General features: G+C 41.4%; 2 protein-coding genes and 1 long non-coding RNA gene across 6 annotated transcripts; 1 reads left to right on the top strand and 2 right to left on the bottom strand.

Moving 5' to 3' along the window:
- Positions 1-2,461: 2,461 nt before the first annotated feature.
- Positions 2,462-12,578, bottom strand: vgf (VGF nerve growth factor inducible). The gene is made up of 2 exons (XM_076086900.1): positions 12,521-12,578; positions 2,462-5,225 (listed from the first exon to the last, which is right to left on the bottom strand). Exons 1-2 carry the CDS (start codon positions 12,576-12,578, stop codon positions 3,064-3,066), a joined length of 2,220 nt encoding a protein of 739 aa, XP_075943015.1. The 3' UTR covers positions 2,462-3,063.
- Positions 9,098-24,766, bottom strand: ap1s1 (adaptor related protein complex 1 subunit sigma 1). 4 transcript variants are annotated; one of them, XM_076087103.1, is made up of 6 exons: positions 24,582-24,766; positions 24,422-24,499; positions 21,229-21,407; positions 16,699-16,807; positions 16,440-16,577; positions 9,098-14,340 (listed from the first exon to the last, which is right to left on the bottom strand). In XM_076087103.1, exons 3-6 carry the CDS (start codon positions 21,405-21,407, stop codon positions 14,293-14,295), a joined length of 474 nt encoding a protein of 157 aa, XP_075943218.1. In that variant the 5' UTR covers positions 24,422-24,499; positions 24,582-24,766; the 3' UTR covers positions 9,098-14,292. The 4 variants fall into 4 exon arrangements, with proteins under 4 accessions (XP_075943218.1, XP_075943217.1, XP_075943216.1 ...); XM_076087102.1 differs by having other exon boundaries at positions 24,422-24,766; XM_076087101.1 differs by lacking the exon at positions 24,422-24,499.
- On the top strand, positions 20,429-21,528 carry LOC142946061 (uncharacterized). Its single transcript, XR_012952991.1, has 2 exons — positions 20,429-20,708; positions 21,238-21,528. It is a non-coding gene; the product is annotated as an uncharacterized LOC142946061 (long non-coding RNA).
- Positions 24,767-25,198: the final 432 nt, after the last annotated feature.

Genomic DNA, 25,198 nt, shown 5'->3' with positions numbered 1-25,198 from the left:
TTGCTTGATTTTTAATCAGATTTGCTGTTGATATTCAAGTTTCTCATGATGATTCCAAATGTCTCTCTCTTTCATTCTTACTTCAAAAGCCATCCATCCATCCTTCCATCTATCCATCCATCCATCCATCCATCCATATATCCATCCATATATCCCATCCATCCATCTATCCATCCATCCATCCATCCATCCTTCCATCCTTCCATCCATCCATCTATCCATCCACCCATGCATCTGTAGAGCCATCAGTTTTATCAATCTACACTAACTGCCCAGGACTGTCATAGTACATGTCACAGTCCAGTATAATTATCTCACAGTACCTGGATGTTTCAGTTGCTCGGTTGTTCATGAATTTTGAAAACAGGATGACAGTATGAATATGTAAATATGAACACCTGAGCGACTGGAATATCCCCGTTCATTGAGATGGCTATTGAGGACCTTTGCTGTCTCCTTTCACATAAAAATGATCTCCGACCACAGTGAAGCAGATTTGTATTAAAAATAGTTTGACTTTATTGTTTCTTCATGTATAGCAAAAGTAGTCATTGACATGCGCATATTTACATCCAGCAAACGCATGTTTATTACGATGGTTACAACAAGGTACATCTAGAAAGACCATGGAAAACACTCGCCGTATACATGACTCAAACAATGATTTTAAGGTACACCGACGTCATTGTTTCTGTCATCTTTAGAGTTTTTTTTATACTTTTTTAATTGATGCTTGTACGTCTTCAAAGAAGCAATTTTTAGATGCAAGTATACATAAACGTGCAGACACTTTACCCTCGCCTCTGGTCTGTCGCTTCATATCTCAGCCTCTTTTTTTCTACCCTTCTCTTTCTCAATATGGGACATCCTTCTTGAAAAAACAACAAACCATCAGGGAATCGTGATGGTTTACAAAATTACAAAAAAGCTTTGTTTTTATTTTCATATCAGTTCACTCTCATTTTTCTTGGACTAATGTCCTCATGTTGACTTTCTTTTTTCAGTTTGAGATAGTCGATGCCGTGATTCTGTTTTGGCTTGACAACAAAGACGTTGAGCTTTGCTCATCCCTTAGCAACAGATGACCACAAAGGTCAACAATACAGACAAACCAAAGAGCAACATCTGCTCTCGTTCCGTGACGCATTTGAAAAAGAGGTAAACGGGGAGAAAAAGGAAGTGTTTATTGATTACTGATTATCAGTAGCCATTTAAGTAAAGAAGGGAACTCTCAGCAGTACAAACCTTTTTTTTTGCACGTTAAAAAACTTCAATACAATCATATTCATAACACTGCCATCCAATCCAAGCAATGAAAAATCCCTTCATCATGGTTTTTTTTAAAATTGTGACTTAAACCTGAATATGAGCGAACTGATCCTGTCTCCAGTGGAGTCAGTTCCAGAGAATCATTTCATTATCCCGTCTGCTTCCATTACAAAAGATTTCTGCCTTGATCTCGTGGATGATATCAAGTGGTACAAAAGAAAACATGAAGCACAATGTTCGGGATGTCACAGTGATATGTAAGGCAGCCAGTTTCAGCTCAGAATTTGGAAAGAAGTTCCCATCTACAAATGTATAAAATGGGTGATCGATGGCTGTGCAACATTTAGAACAAATACTTGCCCGAATTCAATCTTTACTTGCCCTTATACAAATTGTTTCATTAATTAGCGGTTATCAAATAACAACAAAATTGGTAGATTTGCTGGCCCATCGTGGCATTTTATTTGCCCCGGGCGAGCTGGCAATCTTTATTTTTTAGCCCTGTAACGATTAATGAAAAATATATGTTGAATAATAGAATCGCACTAAATGGACTTCATCGAGCTGAAGGGAACTTTGGGATTTAGGGGCACTTTGGGGCGCGACGACGAAACCATTGAGGGTATCTTTAAAGGATAAGGCTGGTGATTTTCTAGATTAGGAATATAAACTGAGTGCTACAGATGGGGTAAGGAGATGTGGAACATATTTAGTGATATAGAACACCACCAGCCTTACCTGTTAAAATGCACGCGTTTAGTAAAAGAGCAGTATGTGACTCCACCACTGCATCCTCCTCTGGAGGCGTCAAAAGAATGCCATATAGAGTTTGGTCAGGCTTTGGCACCATAGCAACAAGGTAATTGAAGTTATGCAAAGGGATGAGTCATCCCAGCCATTATAGTGTTGTTCGTGTGGCTTCCACAGCCCTTTGTATGAAATATGCTTTTTGGTGCGTTATATTTCATGATGAAGAGCTTTGGTGGGTATGTGTGAGCATACATAAATGAGAAGGTGCTGTTCTGCTGAAATGTTTTTGCTGCATCTTCATACAAATACCACAAAAAAATGATACATTTGCATAAAAATGTATTCATTTTTTAAAAATGAGATAGCAAATGGCTCCGGAAAGAGGCCATTCCCAGAATATGCATGATTTTTACGTCATCTCTAAGAGATGAAAGGTGTGTCTGTTGTGCACTATATGGACAGAAGGTGGTCATTTCAGAAAGAATATGTTTATGTAATATTGTTCAAATTTCCCTGCCTGAGATAATCACACACATATTCTCTTTGTGTTTAGACAGTAGAACTCCATCAGGCTCCAAACGCTTCCCAGCATTCATCGCTGCTTACGATCTGACTCTGAAAAATATATATTTTTTAAAGGTACAGGTAACAACATATTCAAGCGTCCTCCTTTGTTGGCATTGTAAAATGTCCAAATGGAGAATGTTGTCATGCCGGGAGTTTGGATGAGAAGTTCTAGCATGATACAAATCTCTGCCGCAGCATGCTTTCCAACGGACCACGTTCGTCCTGTGTCCCCTCCTACAAGGAGGAGGAGTGTAGATGTGTATCTTCCCTCTCCTTTTCCTGTCAAAGTGACATTTCATCCAGACTAGCTCTGGAAATAAAAGTCCTCCTTAATGTCCTTGGCCAAATCAAAACACCAAATAGGAGAAATAAACTTGTTACATATATAATACAAAACCAAACAAAATAAGATCATAAAGAAATACTTTTCTGCCCATCTCTCATCTTTCCCCATACTCTCGCTTCCTCATCCCTCTTTCAGTCCAACACTGGCCTCTTCATGAGTATCTGCTGTATGTATTTCTCCAGATCGTCATGGTTGCTGCTCTCTGGCTGCTTTCCAGCCACGTGATAGTCTTCATTTCTCGTTGCTGCGGGTGCCGCCGGGGCTGAGTAATAATATTCCTGCTGAGGCGGGATCACAGGCATTCGGAGAGGGGAGCGAGGTTTGGGTACCGGCTGATACCGGTAGGTGGTGTAGTAAGGCCTCTGCTGGAGGACTGCGGGGGGGGTTCTCAGTCGGGGTTGGACCCAGCTGTGGTAACGGCGTTTGGGAGAGAATGAGTAGGTGTCATCCACGGAATTCCCAAGGAAGTTGTTGAGGGTGAGAGCGGGTTTGGGGACGTAGTAACGGGGTTTGGGTCTGGGGGGAGGAGGGTAATAGATGGGGTAGTAGTCTGGGTACTGCTTCCTCTGGTAGTAGGACGGGTATGTGTAAGGGTACAAAGGGTAGCCAGTCCAAACTGACTTGGGTGATTTGAGCCAGAGGTCCTGTTTGATTGACAGAGGCTTCTGAGGTTTGGGCCAACGATTCTGATTGGCCAACAGAGGCTTGGCAGGTTTGCTCCAGAGATCCTGTGACTTGGTTGGCGATTTCTCCTGTAACCATGTTTTGAGGAGATTGACAGCTGGGGAGGGTTGCTTAGAGACGGGAAAGTTATTTTGACTGGTTGGAATCTGTGATGCTGAGAAACCATTGGATGACGAGAACGGGGAAGATAGCGAAGTTGGAGGTCGTTGCCAACGAGACGCCATCTCGGGCTGCACGTCTTTCTTCTTCTTCTTTTCCACATCGTTGATGATGTCCACCACGTCGTCGGCAGGGAGGTGGAGCTTGTTGGAGATCTCGATCAGCTTGTCGATGGTCTGGGGATCGATATCATCCTCCTCCGTCACCTCCTGTTCCTCATCGGATCTCTTGTCCTCCGCGGCGTTGGACAAGGAAGAGCTGTACTTCTTGTTCCCGTTGTTCTGTTTGACCATGTAGCGCAGCAGCATGTCCGAGGCGATGTCGGCCAGCTTCTCCTCCTCCATCTTGGCTCTCTGTGCCTCGGCCGCCTGCCTCCTCATCTCCTCCTGCTCTGCTTTGGCCTGAGCCTCCTCCTCCTCGGGACTCAACACCTCCTCGTCTTCCTCTTCCTCCTCATCCTGTGGTTCATCCTCTTCCATTACCTCCTGCTCTGCTGGTTGGGGCAACTGTGCTACATTACCGCCAGCGTAATTGTTGTCCTCGAAGTCGTCCATGAAATTGCCCCCCCTGAACTTTGGGAAGTTCAGGCCTTTCTGCGTCTCCTCCTGCCATTTCAGTTTCTTCTTAGACATGGCGAGGTCGTTGCCTTTGTTGGTTGGTATGATGTCGTTGTAGCTGCTGTAACCTCTGCTCTCTCTCTGGTTTTGCTCTGAATCTCCCTCCCTCTTAGTGGCCGTGTTCAAACGAGGAAACTCCTTCATCATGGTCTCGAGGTTCTTTAGCTCCTCGGGGCTGATCTGCTCCTCCTCCTCATTGCTGCCTTGTTCAGGGCTGTTTGGCCCCTGCTGGGGGGCAGCGCCCTGCCCGTTCTCCCCTCTTTCATCCAGACTAGCGGGCTGCCGCTCTGCTTGGACCTGGACCATCTGACTTGTGGTGCGACTGGTCACCTTTTCTGTCATCTTCTCTTCTTCTTCTCGAGCTTTCTGCTTCTCCTCTTCCTCCTCTCTTTCCCGCTTCTTCTGCTGCGCGGCCATCAGCAGCTCCAACTCCTGTCGTCCATCTCGGTCTCTGTCTGCCCCCTCCATCGTTCTCACTTCTCTGCCTGCTTCTTCTTCTTTAACCTCCCCCATCTCAGCCTTCATTTCTCCTTCCATCTCATTGCGCTCCCCTCCCTCCCGTCTTTGCTCTACTCGTGAGTGATTCAGTGCCTCCAGTAAAACCGCCGCTAGTGTTTTGGGATCCACACCTTTGAAGAGCTCTTCCTCTTCCTCTGCATCTTCTTTCTGCATCGATCGTGTCTCCTCGTCCCTTCTACGAGGAGCATCTCTGTGTGGGTTATCAACATCTCGAGAGGTGTTGATCGGCTTGGAGGTGGACAGATGGAGGAAGGAAGCCCCTGTCAGGAGGACGAGGAGAGCACTTGAGGCATCGTGGTACCCAATCATGGTCACTCAGAAGAGGGCCCGCTGTGAGCAGCGAGGGGGATCAGAAATGCCTGGAGGACAGAGAAAAGCACAGAGACACATCTTCAGTTTCAGTGACTCTCAATAAAAAAATCTCGCCCTGTAGCACAAAGTCATAGCACCAAATTATTGAAAAGTCGCCATTATTAGAGGATTCTGAACCTCGAGATTCTGTACTGTGTCCTCAACGAAGCAAGGTGAAAAGTAAGGGTGTATAGGTCAGGGTGGTGAATGAGCAGATAGCTAATATTCAAACATTATGTACCTCTTCATGCCGTGAGCTATTTTTCTAAAGGAGCAAAATGCCCTGAGTGAATTTGAGTTCCCTCTGGTAAACAGTTATGCAGCGTATATGTCTACAGCTTTTATTGTGAAAGGTAAGAACGGAAGGAGTGGTTCTGGTCTGCGCTTTCTTTGTCAAGGTTGAAAGGAGTAATAAAGTTTGCCAGCTTGGTTTCGGACTACTGAGTCTGTGTTGTTATAGCCTACATTCAATATATCTGTTCCGCACAAAGTTATGATGCCATCAAGAAAAAAACAGTCTGGAGCTGCTGCATAGACAATGAATAGGAGGTTTTTTGTGGGTTTTCTACTTTTTATTTTTTTACACAAATGAGCTTTATTCTATTTTAGTGTTCTTGGTTGTAAAATGGAAAATGTAGCCGCATACTAAGAATATTCCTCTGGATACTTAGTGTCATCTAGAACATGTTTCCCAATTGATTGTCTGTGGAGCAGCTCCACACTTCATTCTTGATGACATCACAGTAATCTTAGCACGTTTTAGGATTTCAGTTGTTCATGTTTACATATATTATTACTAGGACAATAGGAATAACATTTATGTATTTTGAAAATGGGTGTAGTTCCCCTTTAAGTTACCACTTAAAGGGGTAATTGTGTTTTTTTTTTTAAAACCACAATTCTCTTGAAGGGACATGAAAGCACGCATCAGTATTTGGCTCTTCAGGAGCGGGACCACTGCACCACATGCAACATATTTTGCTGATAGAGTAACATTATTGAATTCAGCTCAGCGTCAAGGAGGGGCGGGAATAATAACCGGCTCTTCTGTGCTGCATGGCACCACGCCACACTGTTTGCTGCAAATAATTTAATTAAGGACACTGCAAAAAAAAAATATATATATATATATCTACACACAACTTCAACAATTAGTTTATATATATACATGTTGTAAAAGTCGTGTTTGATTCTGGTGCAGAGATGATTCAAGACACCCTCAAAAATGTCGGAAACAAGTTCATTTGTAATTGGAAAAAATCTGCCATTTCAAGAGCCACCAGACCAACTGACTGGCACGTTCTGCAGTGGAGGTGGCTGGAATGCAGCGGATGCGTGATGCGTGATGCGTGATGTGCAAACACGCAGCGAATGATCGACTGGCTTCGTCTCATCCTCCGCACATACAAAGCAAACTGATATATTATAAGCAAACAGATTGCAGGAGGTTTAGGCTTCATGGCCTGAGCAGGTCACACCACAGTTGGCACCAACAAAACGGATTAATAATCCGCCTCTGAGACCCAAGAATCAAGAGCACAAAAAAAACCTGTGAGCATGAAGCCACCTCCAGACTTCTGGCAACATGAGTAACCTGCCACCAACCTACACACTGTAAACCTCCAAAAAAACAAAACAGCATTCACAGATCAGTGTCATGCAGACATTTTAGACACGACAAAGGGTTGTCATTGACTCTGTATCATCACCTTTGTTCTTTATTTATTTATTTATTTTAAACAGTCACCTTGATGCACACAAAGCAGCTTCGTTCTACTTCATTTTCAATCTGGTTATTTTCTGCAAAGCGAGTCATGATGGTGGCTGGAGATGACGATAATTGAGATGGTGGTGATGATGATGATGGTGATGATGGTGGGGAGGAGGAGGAGGCAGAAAAAGGAGGGGGGCAACACAGCCACCTCTGTTTTGACCATAGGCAAAGGAATATGGAAAGTCCAAGTGGCAATACATTCATCTCCCACACGATGCAAAGCTCCAATTAAAAAGCGCTCTTATGTCTGAACTGAAAAAAATGTGTTGCTGGATCAATTAATTAATATATTATGTGTCACGTGACTAAAGGGGATTTTAATGTTTTCTGACTCAATTAACAGACAACTTCAACCCAACAAACACCAGAAACCACTGTTTTCAACATTTTTTACAATTTTCTTTTTGGGCTGATCTACACTCATAAAACATAACACTTTTTATTTTTTAAACAAGATTATAATATATAAAATATAGTAATAATTCTCAGTTTGGATTATCAGACAGCCAACCCAACAGATTTCCTTTTTTTTCCCCCAGAAGAGAAAGTAAAGTAATGCCGGATAAGTTGCCACTTACTTGCAGTTCAGTCGGAGCAACGGGGGATTCCAGCTTCTGGTCACGTCACACTCAAAGCTGCAAGAAGTCCCCGCTGTCATGCACACCGTGCATGCACCGTGCTCTTGTTGTTGTTGTTGTGTGCGAGTTTGTCGTCTAACGTTAAGGGTCGTCACTGTTGTTGTTGTTGTTGTCACCTCCTGCGCGACTTCTCTCCCGGGAATCCGCTCTTTCTTCTGATTTCAGAACCACGGACAGCGGCTCCGGTGCTCTTATACCTCCTGTCCTCCCCGGCCCACGTGATTCGTGCGTCAAGCGGTCCCCATTGACGTCACCAGACTGGGTTTCATTCATAAGATTTTTTTGCACCCCCCCCCCCCCCCCCTCCCCCCTCCTCCCCTCTTTGCTCGAACCAATTAGCTGCAGTGCTCGTGCTGCTGAATGAACAGGAGCTGCTGAATGAATTCGCAGTTTATGGCTCTCCGTCTCTCCGCATGCAGGGCCGGACCCCGCCTCTCCGGGGACGTGGCACGTGCGTGATTCCAAGCAACGTGTCAACAATAAGCTGAGTGACATAAATTCATGCAAATTTTGGAAAAAAATATGCACGGATAGGAATGCTGTTCGTTAAATATTATCGCTTAATAATTTATTGTTTTCCTTCATGTTGGGGCTTCATCATCACACTTGCATACAGGAGAGGAGCAGTGGTCTCCAATCAAGGGTCCGAGGACCCCAGGGGGTCCTTTGGGGAGTTCAAGGGAGATTTCAGATGACTATCTTCCCTTTACATCCCCTTTTATCCTGTTTCTTATTCAATATTCCTCCCTTTGCCATATATGTGTTTATTCATTGTATCACTACTGCACACCAGTCCACCACAATGTAATATATTACTATCTTATTTCATTTATATTCTATTTTATTCCGATATGTTTTAACTTCTGCACTATTATTTCTTATATCTTTATTTGACTGATTGATCATTGTTTCTGGGAGCCTCACATAAACATGTCCCCTGTCCAACACTCCACTGTAACGCAACAGATGAAGAACACCAACTCTTGTTGCTTTCTCTTCCATGACAATATATATGTAGTATATCGACAGTGCATGCATATGGAGTGCAACACATATACGATGTGATTATTTAAATCATTTTGTCAAACATTCTGTGCATTTGCAGTTGCGGCTGCAGCATCACATGCTGGTCAACACCTGCTCTCTGAATCAGGAAACTCATGCAGTCACCTCACCAAGTTCAGTTCATAATGGTTAGTTAAACATAAATATTAATGTCAACATTAATGTAAATGCAGCACCCATTCATTACTGTATTAAAACAATTACTGGGGATTCTTTTGGCAAGAACTGGAGTTTTGCAACATGTTTTAATTATCATGACTTTGGAAATTCTGTATTTTTCTGTTTTTACACATAAAACCTGCTGAATACACACACTTCTGCAGCAGCACAGGCGGTTACAAAACGTCCAGACACATCATTTAGTTGAGCTTAAAACACTTTATTCTTTATAAAATGAAATTCACACACCAAGTCCCTTTAGCCTTTGCCTGCATCACAGATTCACTGATCGTCTGCTTTCTTAAACCAGAGCCTCGATCAGCTCTCTACATCTTATTCTCTTCCTCCAACCAAACAACTTTCAACGAGAGATTTCTATCAAAGTCCTCTCTCTCTTACACGTCAACGAATTTATGGACAACATAATCACCAAATTGATAAAGTCATTGCATATGATGAGCTGATTGACCGAAAGACAAAGTTCAAACTGGGCATTAAATAGAATGAGACGATAAAATAAACATTATTCAACACACGATTCAAAGAACATCTGTTTGAAGGGCAGCAGAGGTCGGGGTTAATATTAAAACCTCAGGGAGTAAAACAGTGGGGGTATGCTAATGTACGGGAGAATGTGAGGAGGATTATGCTTCAAACAAAGTGCTCGTCAGAACATCAGACGGAAGGCGTGGTCCATTGAAACAATCACACTTTGAACGTGACCTCCGTCATTTCACGTGCACGACAGAGTGCAACACGGTGAATGCCTTCAAAGAAAAGTGTGAGCTGTTATTGCATCACGACTACAAAGATACTCGGCGTTTTGAAGGACAACCAGGAAGTCGGCATCATACTGGTTCACTCGACAAAAAGTCAATGGGAGTTTTTCTTTCGGATTCTGGATTATTGCAGAAGACAATCTCTGAGGCAAACAAACGTTTAAGATACTTTTGTTCAGCAAGATAATCTTCACAAAGGAAAGACACTTAGGATTTATGAAGCGTGAATGCAATCGCCAGAAGTACAGAGCTAACTTTAGGCTATAAACAAACTACAGCCTGGGCACATAACTTCACATCAGTGATGTCGTTTCGTAGTCTCATTAAGACACTTGTTAGTAGCCTTTTTTAAGATGATTTTTTTATGTCGTAGAACAAAAATCTCTTCAGCTTGTGTTAACCACATATCTTATTTCAGGAACTCACCAAAAACCCATTGACTTCCAGACCAGGGGAACAGGAAGTGTAAAAATGCTAACTGTTTGAGGACTTCCATTTGTTGCAGTACATGCGGACACAGTACAGCACAATGAGCCCTTACTCTGAAACACAGTCACATTCAGAGTTCAGCAGAGGGAAACAAAGGCCTGCTGTGTTGAGACAACAGTGCTGCAGATGAACTGACTTCGTCAGACAGGTTCAGGCTGAATGTCCTGCAGCGTGTTGCTGCCAATGACCTCCGCCTTTTCTTAGTTTCTTCCACGAGGTACACATATAGGTCATTTGAGGGTGTAGTACTTCTTCGAAGAACATAGTGCTTCAGTTCAATATTTACTGAGAAGTTCTCCATCGACGCAAATAAGCAAGCAACATGAACAGCAGGTCACGTGAGGTCACAAAACAAAGCACATGAATGAGGACATTATATAAATTAGATCGCTGTGTAATGAAAAACATGCATACATTCTGAGGCATTAAAAGGAGCACGTTCCTCCGTAGGGTTGTGTAGGATTGGAAAATGTAACAAAAACTAAAAAGGGACGAAGGAATTAATGTTGAGATATAGCCAAAGATATTTATGTTTTCCAAAAATATCTGTTTCATCTGTGTGAAATAATAGTTCATACGTTTTTCTGAAAGTCCCATATCACCTGGCACTGATCAACAGTATATGGAGAGTTAAGGGAGAGTTTGGATTGTTTGAAATGGGGTTTAACAGTATGAGGTACTTCTCCACAGTCAGTATATTACTACAGTACATAGACTTTAGAGAAACAGACAGGAGTACAGCTATGTACTGCTGTGGACGGAGGTAGCAGCAGAACCTATTTTAAGTGCAAATCTACGCTATATTTTCACCGCTCAACCTTGCTAGCTTTTTCTGACGTGGAGCTGAAGACGTATCCATCCATGCTTTCTCCAAAGCCACCGGACTCCATTGACAAAAACAGCAATTTTACCTCGTAGAACAGGACTTGCTGCTTTACCGCCGCCTCGATCGGTCAGTTAGTTTGTCTCATTGCGTGACTTTAGTGTTTTAAAACGCGTAAATTCTGATTCACCAAAGTCACGCAATAACACACAAAGAAACAACTATTGAGGCATTGGTAGAGCAGCAACTCCTGAGGTAAAATGTTTTTGTTAATGGAGTCTTGCGGCTTTGAAGAGAGAACGGCTTCAGTTCCCCTTCAGGTTGTTAATAGAACATAAACATTTATGGATTTTTTTAGGTGTCTAAAATACATCCACACACTTTGCTCCTGTGCGGGTACTCCCGTCTGTTTCTCCAAACTCCATGTACTGTAGTAATACACAGTGGAGCAGCGAATACAACACCACTTTAAAAACAACCAAACTAACCCTTAAGTAGAAAACTGCATGGTCACTTAATTAGCAATAATAGGATTTCATGAATATTTCAGATATGTTCACTTCAATAAAGTGAACATTTGCTGAGTGACTGCTTGCAGACAACTATTACAATTTTTCCCGAGTGACCAGCTGGATCTTTGTATATGATAGTCAATTATGAGCTTTTGTACAAACCCTCCATCTCATCGCAAAGACGTTTATAGCTAACACACTCATCCCTGTCCACAGCTTGTTATGAAGTAAACATATGTATAATGTAAGATCGTACACACAGCGGTGTAACAGTTCACATATGCTGGATTATTGCTGCGAGTACATTTGGGTTCTGATCTCTTCGTCTGTATTGGATCTAGTTGCAGAATATTTTGTCTCGCAGGTCAATAGTGTCACTTTAATAGTTGAAGTTCAGGACTCCTGGTATTTGGATCAAGACCATAATTGAAAATAAGGTTTGCAGTAAGTAAGTTGACGACCTAGGACATATCAATTTAGGGTTTTGATAATTTAACTTTTGTTACAAATGAAAGCTGATGGACACGAAAAGTATTTGGATTCAATGAGTGGAGTCAATTCTGGATTCAGATTCTATAAAGAGAGCATGAACCCAACATGTCTTTGCATTAATTGCTCAAATGAGGGGAAGTTGAAGGAAAACCATGAGAATACAGCATGTCGATGGACCATAAACCTGAGGTTGGAGCCTCCATGAGCACGGTGAACTGTTACACCCCTAAAGGAGACGTTCAAAGCTGCTTGTAGGCATACTACTGTTTAAGAAATGCACTTTGCTTTAATGAAACGACTGAAAGGACGAGCGTTTAAATGTGATCCTGCTCTGTTCCTTTACTAGCAGCGGCTGCTCATCTGGCCTAAGACGGCATGTCCAACTATAAACAGCTGTAACAACCACTCACTTAAAATGATAAAATGTTGTAAAAAGCATGTACGGGAAGAAAAAATACACTTATACTCTAAAATTCAGTATATTCTAAATAGGGCTGGATTGAAGTTCAGAGGCTAACATGTCGTACCGGTAAGTAGAACCAGCAGAACATCAAGTTCCAACTGGACGCTTCTTTTTCCTTCCATCTCTGCGGCTGCTTCTTGCCGTCTGGAGGAAAACTAAGTGGGCTGTGATTCTCAGTGGCACTTTGTTGAATTGCATAAAACAGACGTGACATTTCCATCTCGTCTGGTACATCAGTCCACTTGCGGTACATACGCATTGGCTCATATGTAAATGAGTTATTTGAGGCGGTGATGCAAATCCCGAACGTCTTTGGTTCATCGTTCACAACGCACTTCATCACCCCGAACCCGTCGCCTTCGGTCAGACGGGCCAATCGCAGATACAGAAGGGAAATCCAACCAGCACAACTCTGCCTTTCTGAGAAAAAGTCTATAGAATAGAATCTATAGAAGTGTAGATGAAATAAGGGTAACAATACAGGGACAGAGATGTTAGGCTGAACTAGCATTAGCACATCTAGAGCGCGGAGCCAGAGAACAAAAGGACAAAAACAAGACCCAAGTTCATCATCAACAGAAATCACCCTCTACACAAACGAGAGGAAATGTGTGGGACTGACACTCCTGTGGTCTTGATGTTAAACAGACATTTGATTTGTGTTTTTCAGCTGCATGTCGTGTGTTCCTTGTTTTATGTTATCATGCACATAACCAATAGGAATGATGGCAAACTCTATGAAAACAGGATAGTTTAAAACACAACTCTACTCCAAAAGGTCTGCTGGCATTCTATACTTTTCTGATTGTCACCCAATCGCATGTGTAGACCCACACCAACAATCAATATGTCCCACTAGCAGGTATATTGTGTGTGTGTGTGTGTGTGTATCCTCTTCCACTGGCTGATAGAGCTCCATTATTAAAAACACATCAATGAGTGACAGTAGCTGTGCTTTTCAAAAGTTCTCTTAAAATCTGCTTGATAATTGAATGGAAACACGGCTACTGTTGCTCTTTGTGACACACTGTAGATTATTTGGACTAAATCCCACATACACTGTCCTGCTGCTATAATATGTATGAGGATTAACCTGCCGCTGACAATAGTCCCAAATAAATGCACTATTTCCTCTTGTTTGTGCTAACAACTACAGTAGCCAGCTGTTGTTTTTAGCGCCTGTTCTTTGTGAAACATCTGAGCCGTTTATAAATATGAATGTGTTCAGTCGGAGCCAGTGGGCTTGGAAATGAGTGTCACATTGGTAGTTTTTGGTCTTTTCACGAGACTTGTTGAAAAAACTAAAAATATAAAAGGAACGTCAAATCCCAGACTTGGTCTCAGTCCACATTCAGTAGCTTTAAGCTTCAGTACAGGGCTGTGACTGTTCACCCACCTCTCTGCATCACGGCATCAGGCTGACTGCCTAGCTGTGACTCCAGCGCCAGCATCTACTGGAATTCAAGTCTCTAATAAGCTGAAGGTGGACTCTATCTCACCCCTTTAAAAACCTAAACACCCCCACCCCACCCCTGCTACCACACACACGTCCCCACACTCAGGTCTCACACACACACACACACACACACACACACACACACACACACACACACACACACACACACGCACACACACACACACACACACACACAAGTAAAGGGCCTGTCAATGCAAGGATCCTCCATTCCTAACTGAGTCTCCCCCCAGTTAAACGCTGTACATCGGTCCCCCCAGAGCCAAAGATCCCAGCGTGTTCCATCCCAGATTGTGCCCCGCCCCCCTCTCATCCAGCCCTCTGCCTTTAGTATCTAAAGTCTCTCACAAGCTAGTTGTGTACTACGCCAAGCCCATCTCCTCCAGCACACTCCTGGGTGACTCGTCCTCCTGTAAAGGGAGATAAGAGACGGTTGAACGGAGGACTCACTTTAAAGCATTTGTTTTGAAAAAAACAATACACATCATTTCATGTGGCTGCCAGCTCTGAGAGGTCCAGACAGTAACATTTTCCATCACTCCCATGTCTATAAGGCATTATAAACATACCTATGTGTTATAATCTGCTTATAACACTGTATAACTCAAGTTGTAAGTAGGGCTGCAACTAACGATTATTTTAATAATCGATTAATCGATGAATCGCATATTAATGGGCCAAAAAAGGCGAGTGAATAAAAACGTGTCTTTAGTCTTGCAAACTATACCACCCCTGCCTTACTACTGTTGTTAACGAGCTAACGCTAACTTGTCATGCTTGTCAAGCTGGATAACGAGTAAACACCAGCACCAGAAGAGCTACTGGAGGGACGTTACGTTCCTCACTTCAAAACGGAACAAAAGTAGGATTCTGTAGTGACTAACCCTGCTGTTGAACTCCCTTCCTCCTCATCAAGGACTCCAACATGTTTACGTTGTTGAATCAGGAAATAAATACTGTAGCCGTCTGTGTTCACCCAGAGCTCTACGATACCTCATATCAATAGAGACCGGACCAAACTATGTGTATAAATGTGTGTGTGTAAACCATATGGTACAAACAATGAATAGACGCTGCCGTATTTATGTCTAGATGACGTTATTCTGAGTGTTGGTGGAGCTGCTACAATGTTAGCATAGCCTAGCACCGATCCATCTGAGCTCCATTGAGAAGACAAGTAGCCTACAAATCGGCATCATTACGTAGTTATTTCGGAGTCCCTTTTTGTCGGAGACGACAAGTACAAATCGGCATCATTACGTAGTTATTTCGGAGTCCCTTTTTGTCGGTTTATTGCCGTTAAATCACAGCCAAATCAGTTTATTTTGTGTTCATACAGCTGTAGTAAACAGCGACGTGTGGCTTGCTAGACACAGTGAATACAGCTCGATAAAATCCACAGAGCTCCTCTGGACAATGTTATGAACCAGACATGACGGCGTTCAGTTTCCCGGGATATCTGGGACTTCCACAACACGTACTAAGCAGAAATAGAGGTTATTTTTTCCATGGTTAATGGCGGACAGTTGAACGGCTTTCAGGGCGATAAGCCTCTCCGGCGCGTCCAGCGCGAATGAACACAAATAGTCCCCGGCGAGACCGGCGGCGCGAATGGCGCTCAACTAAACTTTTTTTTTTTTTATACTCAAACATCTCCGCGACTTGAGTGGCGTAATAATTGACACAAGTGACACAACGAATCGATAATGAAATTCGTTGCCAACTCTTTTAATAATCGATTTTTATCGATTCGTTGTTGCAGCCCTAGTTGTAAGCACTCGTAAATAATAATAAATGCTTTATAACAATCATAATAAAGCAGTTTATTAGGGTTTAAATATATTTCCACTTCATATAATGTGTTATGATTATTGTTATAAAGCATTTTACAAATTTATGAGTGTTATAAATAAAATAAAGTGCTATAAGCAGATTATAATACGTTCATAATGCATTATAGACATGGGCGTCATAGAAAGTGTTACCATAGACATACATACATATTACATTACAGCATTATAGAACCCTGAAACACTCACACGCATAAACACTTACAAAACTATCATGCACTGAAAGCTGAAGGTCTGATCAGATTCAGAATCTCTTTCACCTGTTGTTTATTTAATGAAATCGAAATGTTGCAGTTTTAGACCGTGTTCTTAGAACCCTCCATTATGACCTAATAGTTAAAGGAACTAATAAACTAGAGGAACTAAACGAGGTCCCATTTCCTCTTCCTGTTTGTGTTTCTGCTAAAGTGAAGACAGACCATTTAGATCCACAACGGACACAAAGATGATGGCAGCATTTGAGAGGCAATGTTTACCTACGTCAGAGGTATTGAGGACTGGCTGCTGGCACTACATTTAAATTCTCTGTTGTTTCTAGTAGAGAGGCAGGTTCCTGAGATCCTACCATTTTAGTGATAACTGATATAGAAATAGAACAAGACACCCAATCCCCCCCTAACCCTCCTTGGTGGAGGGTGAAACCCTAAAGCCACGGTTACCTCCTGAAGTAGGTCGGCTTGTTCGATGGCTTTGAGGACGCTCTTCTTCGACGTATCCTGGATCTCTCCTCCCATCAGGAACTCATCTAGAATGAAGTAGGCCTTCTCAAAGTTAAAGATGATGTCCAGCTCACACACCTGCACAAACGGACACAAGTCAACCATGCTTTCTAGAGCAGGGGAATGATGACTTCTTATGTAACTTTCAAACCTTAGCTAGCCGTGTGAAATCAACTCCACACAGAGATCTAGGACTTACACTGCCAAAGTACTTATCCAGAAGCTCTACGAAGCGGTGGATGACTTCAAGTGTGATCAGCTCGTTGTCCTGCTCTTCAATTGCACAACAGAAGTACAGGCTGGCGTACCTGTATGACAACACAAAGAACACGGAAACAACCCATATCAAAAATAACATCTTGCAGTTCATTTTAGTTTGATAAAGTTAGTCATCATTTCTTTATATATCCCCAAGAACTTTCCAGAACTATGAAATGTATCTACATAATTTTTCATTTGACCCCAATCAAATGCCTTAAGTTGCTCAAACAGAACCATAAAAGCATGAATCATGCTTTAGTTTAAGTGGATAACATAACTTGTGTTATCAGACTACCTCAACTGGTTCCTCAAGTTCTTTGAGCATCAACGGAACCTCTCCACTGTTTTGTAGTTCATTTAGTAAAGTATGGTCCTATTTAGAATAAAATAGATGGTAAAGCAGGGTATGCTTTAGGGCGGGGCTACTTTGTGATTGACAGGTCGCTACCTTTCAACTTTCACAGTGTGTTTTCAGTTCATGAAAGTAAATTGTTACATTTTTGACAGCCTTAAACTGTCTTTTTCAGCATTCGGTTGTACTCCGCTCCATCCTCTCGTGTCACTTCTGTTTGGAACAAACCAAAAGGACGGCGGCCAAAAAACCACAATGGCAACGGACAAAAATGTAAACGGCAAAGGACAAACACCAAGAATAAGAAGGACAAAACTCAAGATGGCGACGGCCAAAATGCCGAACTGGAGACTTGAAAACTGCAGTCTACAAACCAAAGGGTGACATCACGGTGACCGCGTCCACTTCTTATATACAGTCTTTGGTCCATGAACTACAATTTGAATGTTATGCTAAATGTTTGGGGAGCTCTGATAGATAGACTAGTAGTTCATTCTCAGCCAAAGGACAACAGGACAAGCTTGAAATCATTTTCCAGGCCAAAATAAGACTTTCCATGACATTTTACTCTTGCTCTCAGTTTCATGTGTTTTCAAAGACTGGAAAATCGACCGACTGTGGAACCAAGAGCATGATTACTAACTCATATTCCCACGGTGATGTTTACACTAAATATCTGTTGACATTTTGTCCACCTGTACTTCCGTTTTATTTTCACACCACAAACAAAAACAGCTTTATTTGGTATTTGGAGCCCAGGGAGACTTCCTCACATGGCTTGTTTTGTCCAACAAACAGTCTAAAACCCAAAAAGCTTCGGTTTACTACAATGGAAGATTTTCACATTCAAGAACCGGAAACTTAAAGTAATGATCAAAATAGCTGCCGATTATATTTCTGTTGATCGATTAGTGGACTAATTGTTGCAGCTATTCTCTCAACTCACATCTTCCTCGTTGGCAAGAACCGATGTTTATAATCTAATCATTTCTTTAAATGCCAGGCTTACAAAGAAAAGGGTTAACAGGAGGATTGTGATGAACAGCAGAGCTGCAGTGTTCCCTCAATCCTTCCCCACTGCAGGAAATCCCTCTATGCTAAACTCACCACCCACCCACCCGCCCACGCACAGGCACAGGCTGCTCTGCTAGTCCTCCTCTGTATTCTGCTGGCAGTAATGAGCTCTGACACACACTGATCAGAGAGTGAGTGTGTGTGTAGAATGCTGGGTTTCACCCTTTCCACCCACCTAAAATCTACTGCAGCTCAGCCCACATACAAACAGACATGAACTTCTATTGGTCTGTGGGAGGTGAACTCAAGAGTGGACACACTAAAACCAGACTATCTGCAGCTTTCCTTAAGACACGTTTTAGTATTCTTACTGCTACACAGAAATTAATTCATCACTGATGTCAAATCAGTGCTAAAATCAAACTCTAAATAAAGGTACATACCAAAATGTTTGTCTTGCGATACCTGCCTCACTATCTCGATACCAATATTGTAACAATACCACTGGAAAACCCTAAAACACCAGGAAAAGTGCATTACAGTCATTTAGCAGACTCTTATCCAAAGCGACTTCAGATTCTATCACAATTCACCGTAGGCACGGCTACGGGAGAGATTTTGGGGTTAAGTGTCTTGCTTATGGACACATCGACATGCGACTAGCAGAGCCGGAGCCGGGGATCGAACCGCCGATCCTCTGATTGAAGGACGGCCCTGCTCTCCACTTAGCCAGTTGCCCACGTAATGGCATTATAGGTGAAAGAAAATGGAACTTAACATTTTTGATCTTTGTTTTATATTAATTAAAACAACAGGAGTGAATTTGGCACCATCGTGTGTTCAGACCATAGCCGGTATGTAAGAAGTGGACGTAGTCATCGTGACTTCACTCATTGCTTTGTGGACTGCCGTTTTGAAGCCTCGAGTTCAGCTATTTTGCCGTCGCCATCTTGGAATACAGCCAACGCCATCTTGGGTTTTTTGTAACCGATGAACGGAAGTTAACATATTTGCAATGCATAGAAGTGACGGTAGTGACGCCGTATATGGCTCTGGTAGCGGCAGCGACCTGTCAATCACAGTAAGCCCGCCCTAAAGCATCCCCTGCTTTATAGTCTATTGACTCTAAATGGACCATAATGTACTAAATGAACATCATGCTGTATTGAAGAAGACTTGAAACTAGAGATTGAGACCATGAACTCATGTTTACAATGTTTACTGAGGTAATAAATCAAGAGAGAAGTAGAGTCATTTTCTCATAGACTTCTATACAACCAGAGGAGTCACCCCCTGCCTCTTAGACCAAATACTCTGACCGAATTTAAGTTCCCCTTGGTAAGCAGCGCCGCAGTGTAGATGTCTAGAGCTTTTATTGTGAAAGGTAACCGAGAGAGTGAAGCTGTAATTTGCCACCATTGCCCTTGACAATAAAGTGTTTGCCGTCATGGTTCAGTCAACTCTGTTATTATTGTATTACTACCTACATCAGTATAGACACAACTCTTAAGTCTTTTGTCATATTCGATCGTAAATCTATCAATATATGGGTTTTGAACCGCTAACAAACTAATCAAATATGTCAGCTTGGGCTCTGGGAGATGTAGAACGACCGGTTTTCACTTTTTCCTGGATAAAAAAAAATTACTCAAGAAAACAACTGGCAGCTTATTTCATAATGAAAATAAATTGTACCCCTAATAATGAATTAGGGGTACAATTTATTAGCCAATAAATCATCAATATTCAATATCACCCTCTCTTCCTGTTGTCTTATTTTCATATTGTATTTTGGCTAAATACATATACATGTAGTTTCACAGTTCTTTGTCATCCGTGTCATTTATTAACTGTTTAATTATTTGGGGCTTATTGGCTTAATAGTGAATAAAAATCATTCAATGATCAAAACATATGTTTGGTGTACTTTACGGATATATATATTTATTAGTGCTGGGCATTAGCCCACGCATTTTTTTAATTTATTGAAAGACAAGAGACAATACATAGACATAACAACAAGAGGATGACAAGAACAGTGGGATAAAAGCCAGCAAACATCCTATAGTCAGTTGTGTGTGTGTGTGTGTGTGTGTGTTGTTGAGCCTTTTGAGATGGGAAAAAAATAATAATAATAATAATTAAAAAACAACAACAAAAACAAACAGGTAAGTATTTTTAATGTATTATTATTGTAACAGACTGTCTCCTGTTTATCGTCTTGTATTGGAGATATGATGTCCCTTCAGGGTTTCCGTAGAGAAAAGGCGACTTCCGCTTCTGGTCGAGGGTGGTGGGGGGGGGGGGCAGAAATAAAGAGAGAAGCTGCAGCAGCTGTTGCTCTCCCTGGAGACTAATGGACATCGCTGCGGTAAAGTCAGCAGACACTCAGATCTCCGTGGTCAACTCAGCAGACACTTACATGTTAGTGCACCTATATGCTGAAATTCACGGTAAACGCATTTAAACGGCACAGATCGGGAGCGAGCGAAGGACTTTGAAAGTTAGCGGAAACATTAACGTGAGACAACATCCGGTTTCTTCAGACGGACATCCGGTTTTCAGATTAAGATGCCAACAAAGTATGAATTATATTCACATTAAGTATAAAACATGCTACCTGCATCTCGTGAACCAAATGTTATTGCCCTTTTGTTCATATAGCAGTACTTTTAAAACAAAAGTGCGCAATACACTACTTTTGAATTCATTATTGAACTTTGCCATAACAATGCGATTAATCACAAAAAATCCATGCGATTAATCTCGATTAAATATTTTAATCGTTGCCCAGCACTAATATTTATTCATATTCATTAGTCAAATGAATGCATTATATGTATAGCCTGCTGTGTTAAATAAACACTAGTGCACTAATATTTGATTTGCATTTTAATACTGAGGACTTGAGCAGTCACAGCTCATTAACTTTAATAAAGTTGAGCATCCAAATGAAACTCTTTATATGAACACTCGGTCAATGATGAGAAACAGAAGGTGAAAATGGTGTAAAAAGAGAAGCACATTAGGTAAAGAACCTCAAAGAATCACTGATATGGACACTTCTGGAAGACACTTTTGATTTGAGCGTTGTTTTAATACCTTTTATAGACAATCTTGAGGTCCCTCCACTCCAGGAAGCTGCACATCTTTGGTTTGCGGGCGAGCACTATCTGCATCAGCTCCCTCACCATCTTCTTCTTGTCTCGCTCTGCTGTGGCCGTGTACCACTTCTGCAGTCGCAGCTTCCCCTGCCGGCTGAAGAGCAGCATGAAACGCATCTGCACAGACGGGACGCAGTCCAAAAGGAGGGACAGGACAGAGACGGGACAGCATTAGTGACAGGGGATTTAATATACATTACATGCTGATTTAATAAATGAAAATGAATAAATAAATAAATATATATATATATATCAGTATTTTTGGTCCAATGAAGGAATTTAAAACGATTACAAGGACATCGTTTTCTCTTAATCGTTCATGGTGTGAACGTGCTGATTATCACCAGGTGCAAACCTGAATCAGAGTTGATGATTAATAACCGTGTTAAGGTTTAGTGATATGATGATCTATCTATTTAAGATCTAGGCCATAGTGTTTACGTCGTGGTATTTTCCTTTAATATATTTGGCTGCATTAGGGTTGTATTTTCATATAGTTTTGCATCAAAGCAATTAAGTAGCATACATTCTCAAATACTATCTGAGGCCTGCGTTTATCTGCAGAAGCTTTTTATTTGAGACAGAAAACAAGAGTTATGTCACACTCACCACTCTGCTGCTGCTTTATTTTTTAAATACTAATACTTTCATTCACTTATTATTTCCAATTAATTCGACTCCACACAAAGAAAAAATCCCATTAAAAGCCTTCCAGCAGCTCAGAGGGAATACTCCATTTTCTAGCAAACTTTTAATGTGAAACAGAACATCTGAGGACAGGAAGTGCTGCGTTCCATTGACTGCAGCTTAGCAGTGGCTTAAAGGGGAATAACCCGAAAGCAGTAAAGAAAAAGTAATTGGAAAGAATGAGTAAAATAAGAGTTATTGATGTATATCAATAGTGACATCTAATACTTATTAAATTGCATTTATCATTTCAAGTGAATGTTTTATCTACGGCTTCCACTTTAGTCACCGTGTGTGGCCAATAATGGATTACTCCCTCTTCAATGATCACATTTCTACAGTTTGGTGTGATATGCTCCCCACACACACACAGTCACAAACAGCTACAGGGAGCGTACAGTAAACCCACACAAACTGATGATAGCTTACTGTACAGGTGCATTTATATTCACAGGCAAACACCATGAATATCTATCATCTACACACTGCAGTGACTTAGATAAAACTACAGCTCCCACAATCCCAACACAGATCTACTGTAGCACATTCTAGTCATCTGTACTTACATCCGCCTGCCGCCAGTCTTTACCTCTGTATGGTCTATGTGACAAAGAGTGTTCTTCCTGTTTGCTTTACAGCAGCAGTTTGGATGGAGCACAGTTCAATGTTGCATGATGAGCCATCTTAAAACACGTCTGTTTGTTCAGTGCAAAGGAAACGAGTGTGTATACTGAATTTACAGCTTCACAGTCGACCACTTATGGCCATAATGACAAACTGCTGGTAAGTCTCGTCTGACAGCGTTTATGTATCTGACTGATGACTCAAAAAGCTGACCTCTCTGCTCTGTAGCTGAATCCTGGAAGTCTAGATTCAGACATTTAAAAGCTGATCTGCTTTTAACAAAGATAGAACACAGAACTGCCGGCTGCTACCGGTCTGAGACGTGGTCTTTTTGAACAGAAAGAAGACAGAATCCATCAAAACGATACATATATAAAACGTTTATAGCCCAGTGTATATGACATACAGTTTAACTTAGTCCAATAGAGAGATCTTGTTGTTTCACCAACTTAAGTTACGTACATCCGACTACATCCGCCAGCCACAGTTTTCATTTTAGCCGGTGAAATTAAGGAGCATTAGTGGTACATACACGTATTTTGGCCATGCGGTGAACCAGTACTTTTGAAAAGCAGTGCTCAACAGAAAGGGTTGCCACTGGCAGCCATTTTCAATAATTGGCAACCAACGCCTGTCCTTCGATTGCCATCAGCAGCAACTGCATATTAACATACAAAGTATAGGGATGACGATAGCTACCGTGCTTTGGGATACCCAGTACCGAACCGCTACCAGTGTTTAACTAATAAGCTGTATGCCTCACTGTGTAAGAGAGACTGGGATTATTATTTTATGTGTGAGGCAACATCAGACCTGCTTTCCTAACTTTGTAAAACAAAATGTACAAAATACATATATAAATTTACTGAATTGTTATTAAAATAATAAATTGTACACCTGTAACTTCGTGAAAAATGTTTAACAATTAACAGGAATTACAATTCCAGCGTATAATGTATGTAATACAATGTAGAATTGGACTGAAACAATCGGCTCTATTGTCTCAGATACCCGATCCAGGTATTTAGGTATCGGCCCGATATTTGTATCGGTGCATCCCTAAGAAAAAAGTCCTCCGTGCTATGAATAGATTTTTAATATTTGTTGCATTATTGATATTTATATATTGCCGTTACAATCAGAGCCAGAACACTCTGCATGTGACAACGCTGCTCGTGCGTTTTAAAGGTGCGTTAACTTGGGTGTGTTTTAGAGGCAAAAGCAAATAAAGTTGTTTGACTGCAAGGTGAGAAGTTTGACTAATCCGGCAACATCTCAAACAAATGTGTACATTGAATACACTGACAAAAGAACCAGATGAACCTAAATAAAAAAATACATCTTGAAAAAGGAAATTTGTTAAGTCTTGGGAGGCATCTTTGACCTGGACAGAATATTGTACTGAAAAGCGTGTACAACATACACATGACATGTATACATTGAACAGTAATTACACAAAATGGCAACTGTATTTTCAGTTTCGGCATCCACAAGAACAATGATTTAAAGGAAAATAGGACAAAATACTCAACAAATAAAATAGCTACAGTACATTCTAACCTAATAATAAACGCATTGCTGTATATTCAAGCAGACAGGTAGTAACAGTCATCTAACTGTCACCTCCATAGCTAAAAGCTCGGACCTGAACTCATTACCTGCGACGAGGAAGAAATGGAAATTATTCAAACCTTTAAATTATCAGTGTGTGATGCTCAATTTTAACATTGCCGAATGTCATTTAGATAAAGCTAACATTACACGGGCCATACGTCAATTAAAAACCGTAAATATGTTAGAAAGTAAAGACTATTTCCCACCTTATGCTGTGTTAGGGCCTGTTAGCTTGCAGGCTACGCCGACAGGAGCCAGGTGAAGGTAACGCAGGTGGACACTTCCTGAAACCGTACACCTTGCTAGCATTAGCTTAGCACCTAGCTCTTGCACTCTCTTTCAAGCGAAGGTGAGGCAGTAACTTACCATTACGTTATGAGTATTTAAAACTACTGAGACGCGCACTAACGTCTACGCTGCCTGGTCCACGTATCCGAATACACCGCAGTTAACGTTGACAGTGCATGTCTATGTCAGATACCGTACTATAGGTAAGAGAAGCTGAGCTGGACCCATTCCCTTCTACACCGAGCAGTCCCGCCTCTGGTGAGCATGCGCAGTCTGCCGAGAGATTTTATGCCCTGAGTATCGCTTTTCAGGTAACAACTCGGCTTGATGCGAAGAAGGCTTATCTGACAATTTGCCCTATTACAATCTCTTAAATTTATACTTTAACTGTTTTTTTTACATTTTCATATTTTCTGACATTTGTTACTCCATATTTAGTAGGTGAACCTGACAACTTTGTCAATATATTTTGAAAAAATATATACAAAATATATTTGTTTTTATTGTAAAATTGTGCAGAGGAACATGCAGAAAGATGTTCAACAAAGGGATTATTACACATTAGTTACAGAATTTTTTTTTTATGATTGTGAAACAGTCAAGTCACCAAACTGATGGACATTTAGGCCTACTAAAACTAATACAATACTATAATTTGAAAGTTTGGATTGAATTTCAATAAACTTGCGAAGGCG

This window comes from Anarhichas minor, unplaced genomic scaffold (genome assembly GCF_050575085.1).
Source record: "Anarhichas minor isolate MPS153535 unplaced genomic scaffold, ASM5057508v1 ptg000009l, whole genome shotgun sequence".
Classification (NCBI taxonomy): Eukaryota; Metazoa; Chordata; class Actinopteri; order Perciformes; family Anarhichadidae; genus Anarhichas; species Anarhichas minor.
This window is presented reverse-complemented; position numbering and strand designations above follow the sequence as displayed.

Bases quoted from the DNA above. Each gene is read 5' to 3' on its own strand.
- ap1s1 (XM_076087101.1), bottom strand. The intron at 16,808-21,228 runs GTATTAAAACAA...GTTGTCATACAG, and splicing joins CTCAAGATTGTCTATAAAAG to GTACGCCAGCCTGTACTTCT. The intron at 16,578-16,698 runs GTAAGTCCTAGA...CCGTTTGTGCAG, and splicing joins TGGATAAGTACTTTGGCAGT to GTGTGTGAGCTGGACATCAT.
- vgf (XM_076086900.1), bottom strand. From the start codon at position 12,578: ATGGAAGGAAAAAGAAGCGTCCAGTTGGAACTTGATGTTCTGCTGGTT. The intron at 5,226-12,520 runs GTACGACATGTT...CCCTCTTCTGAG, and splicing joins TCTGCTGGTTCTACTTACCG to TGACCATGATTGGGTACCAC.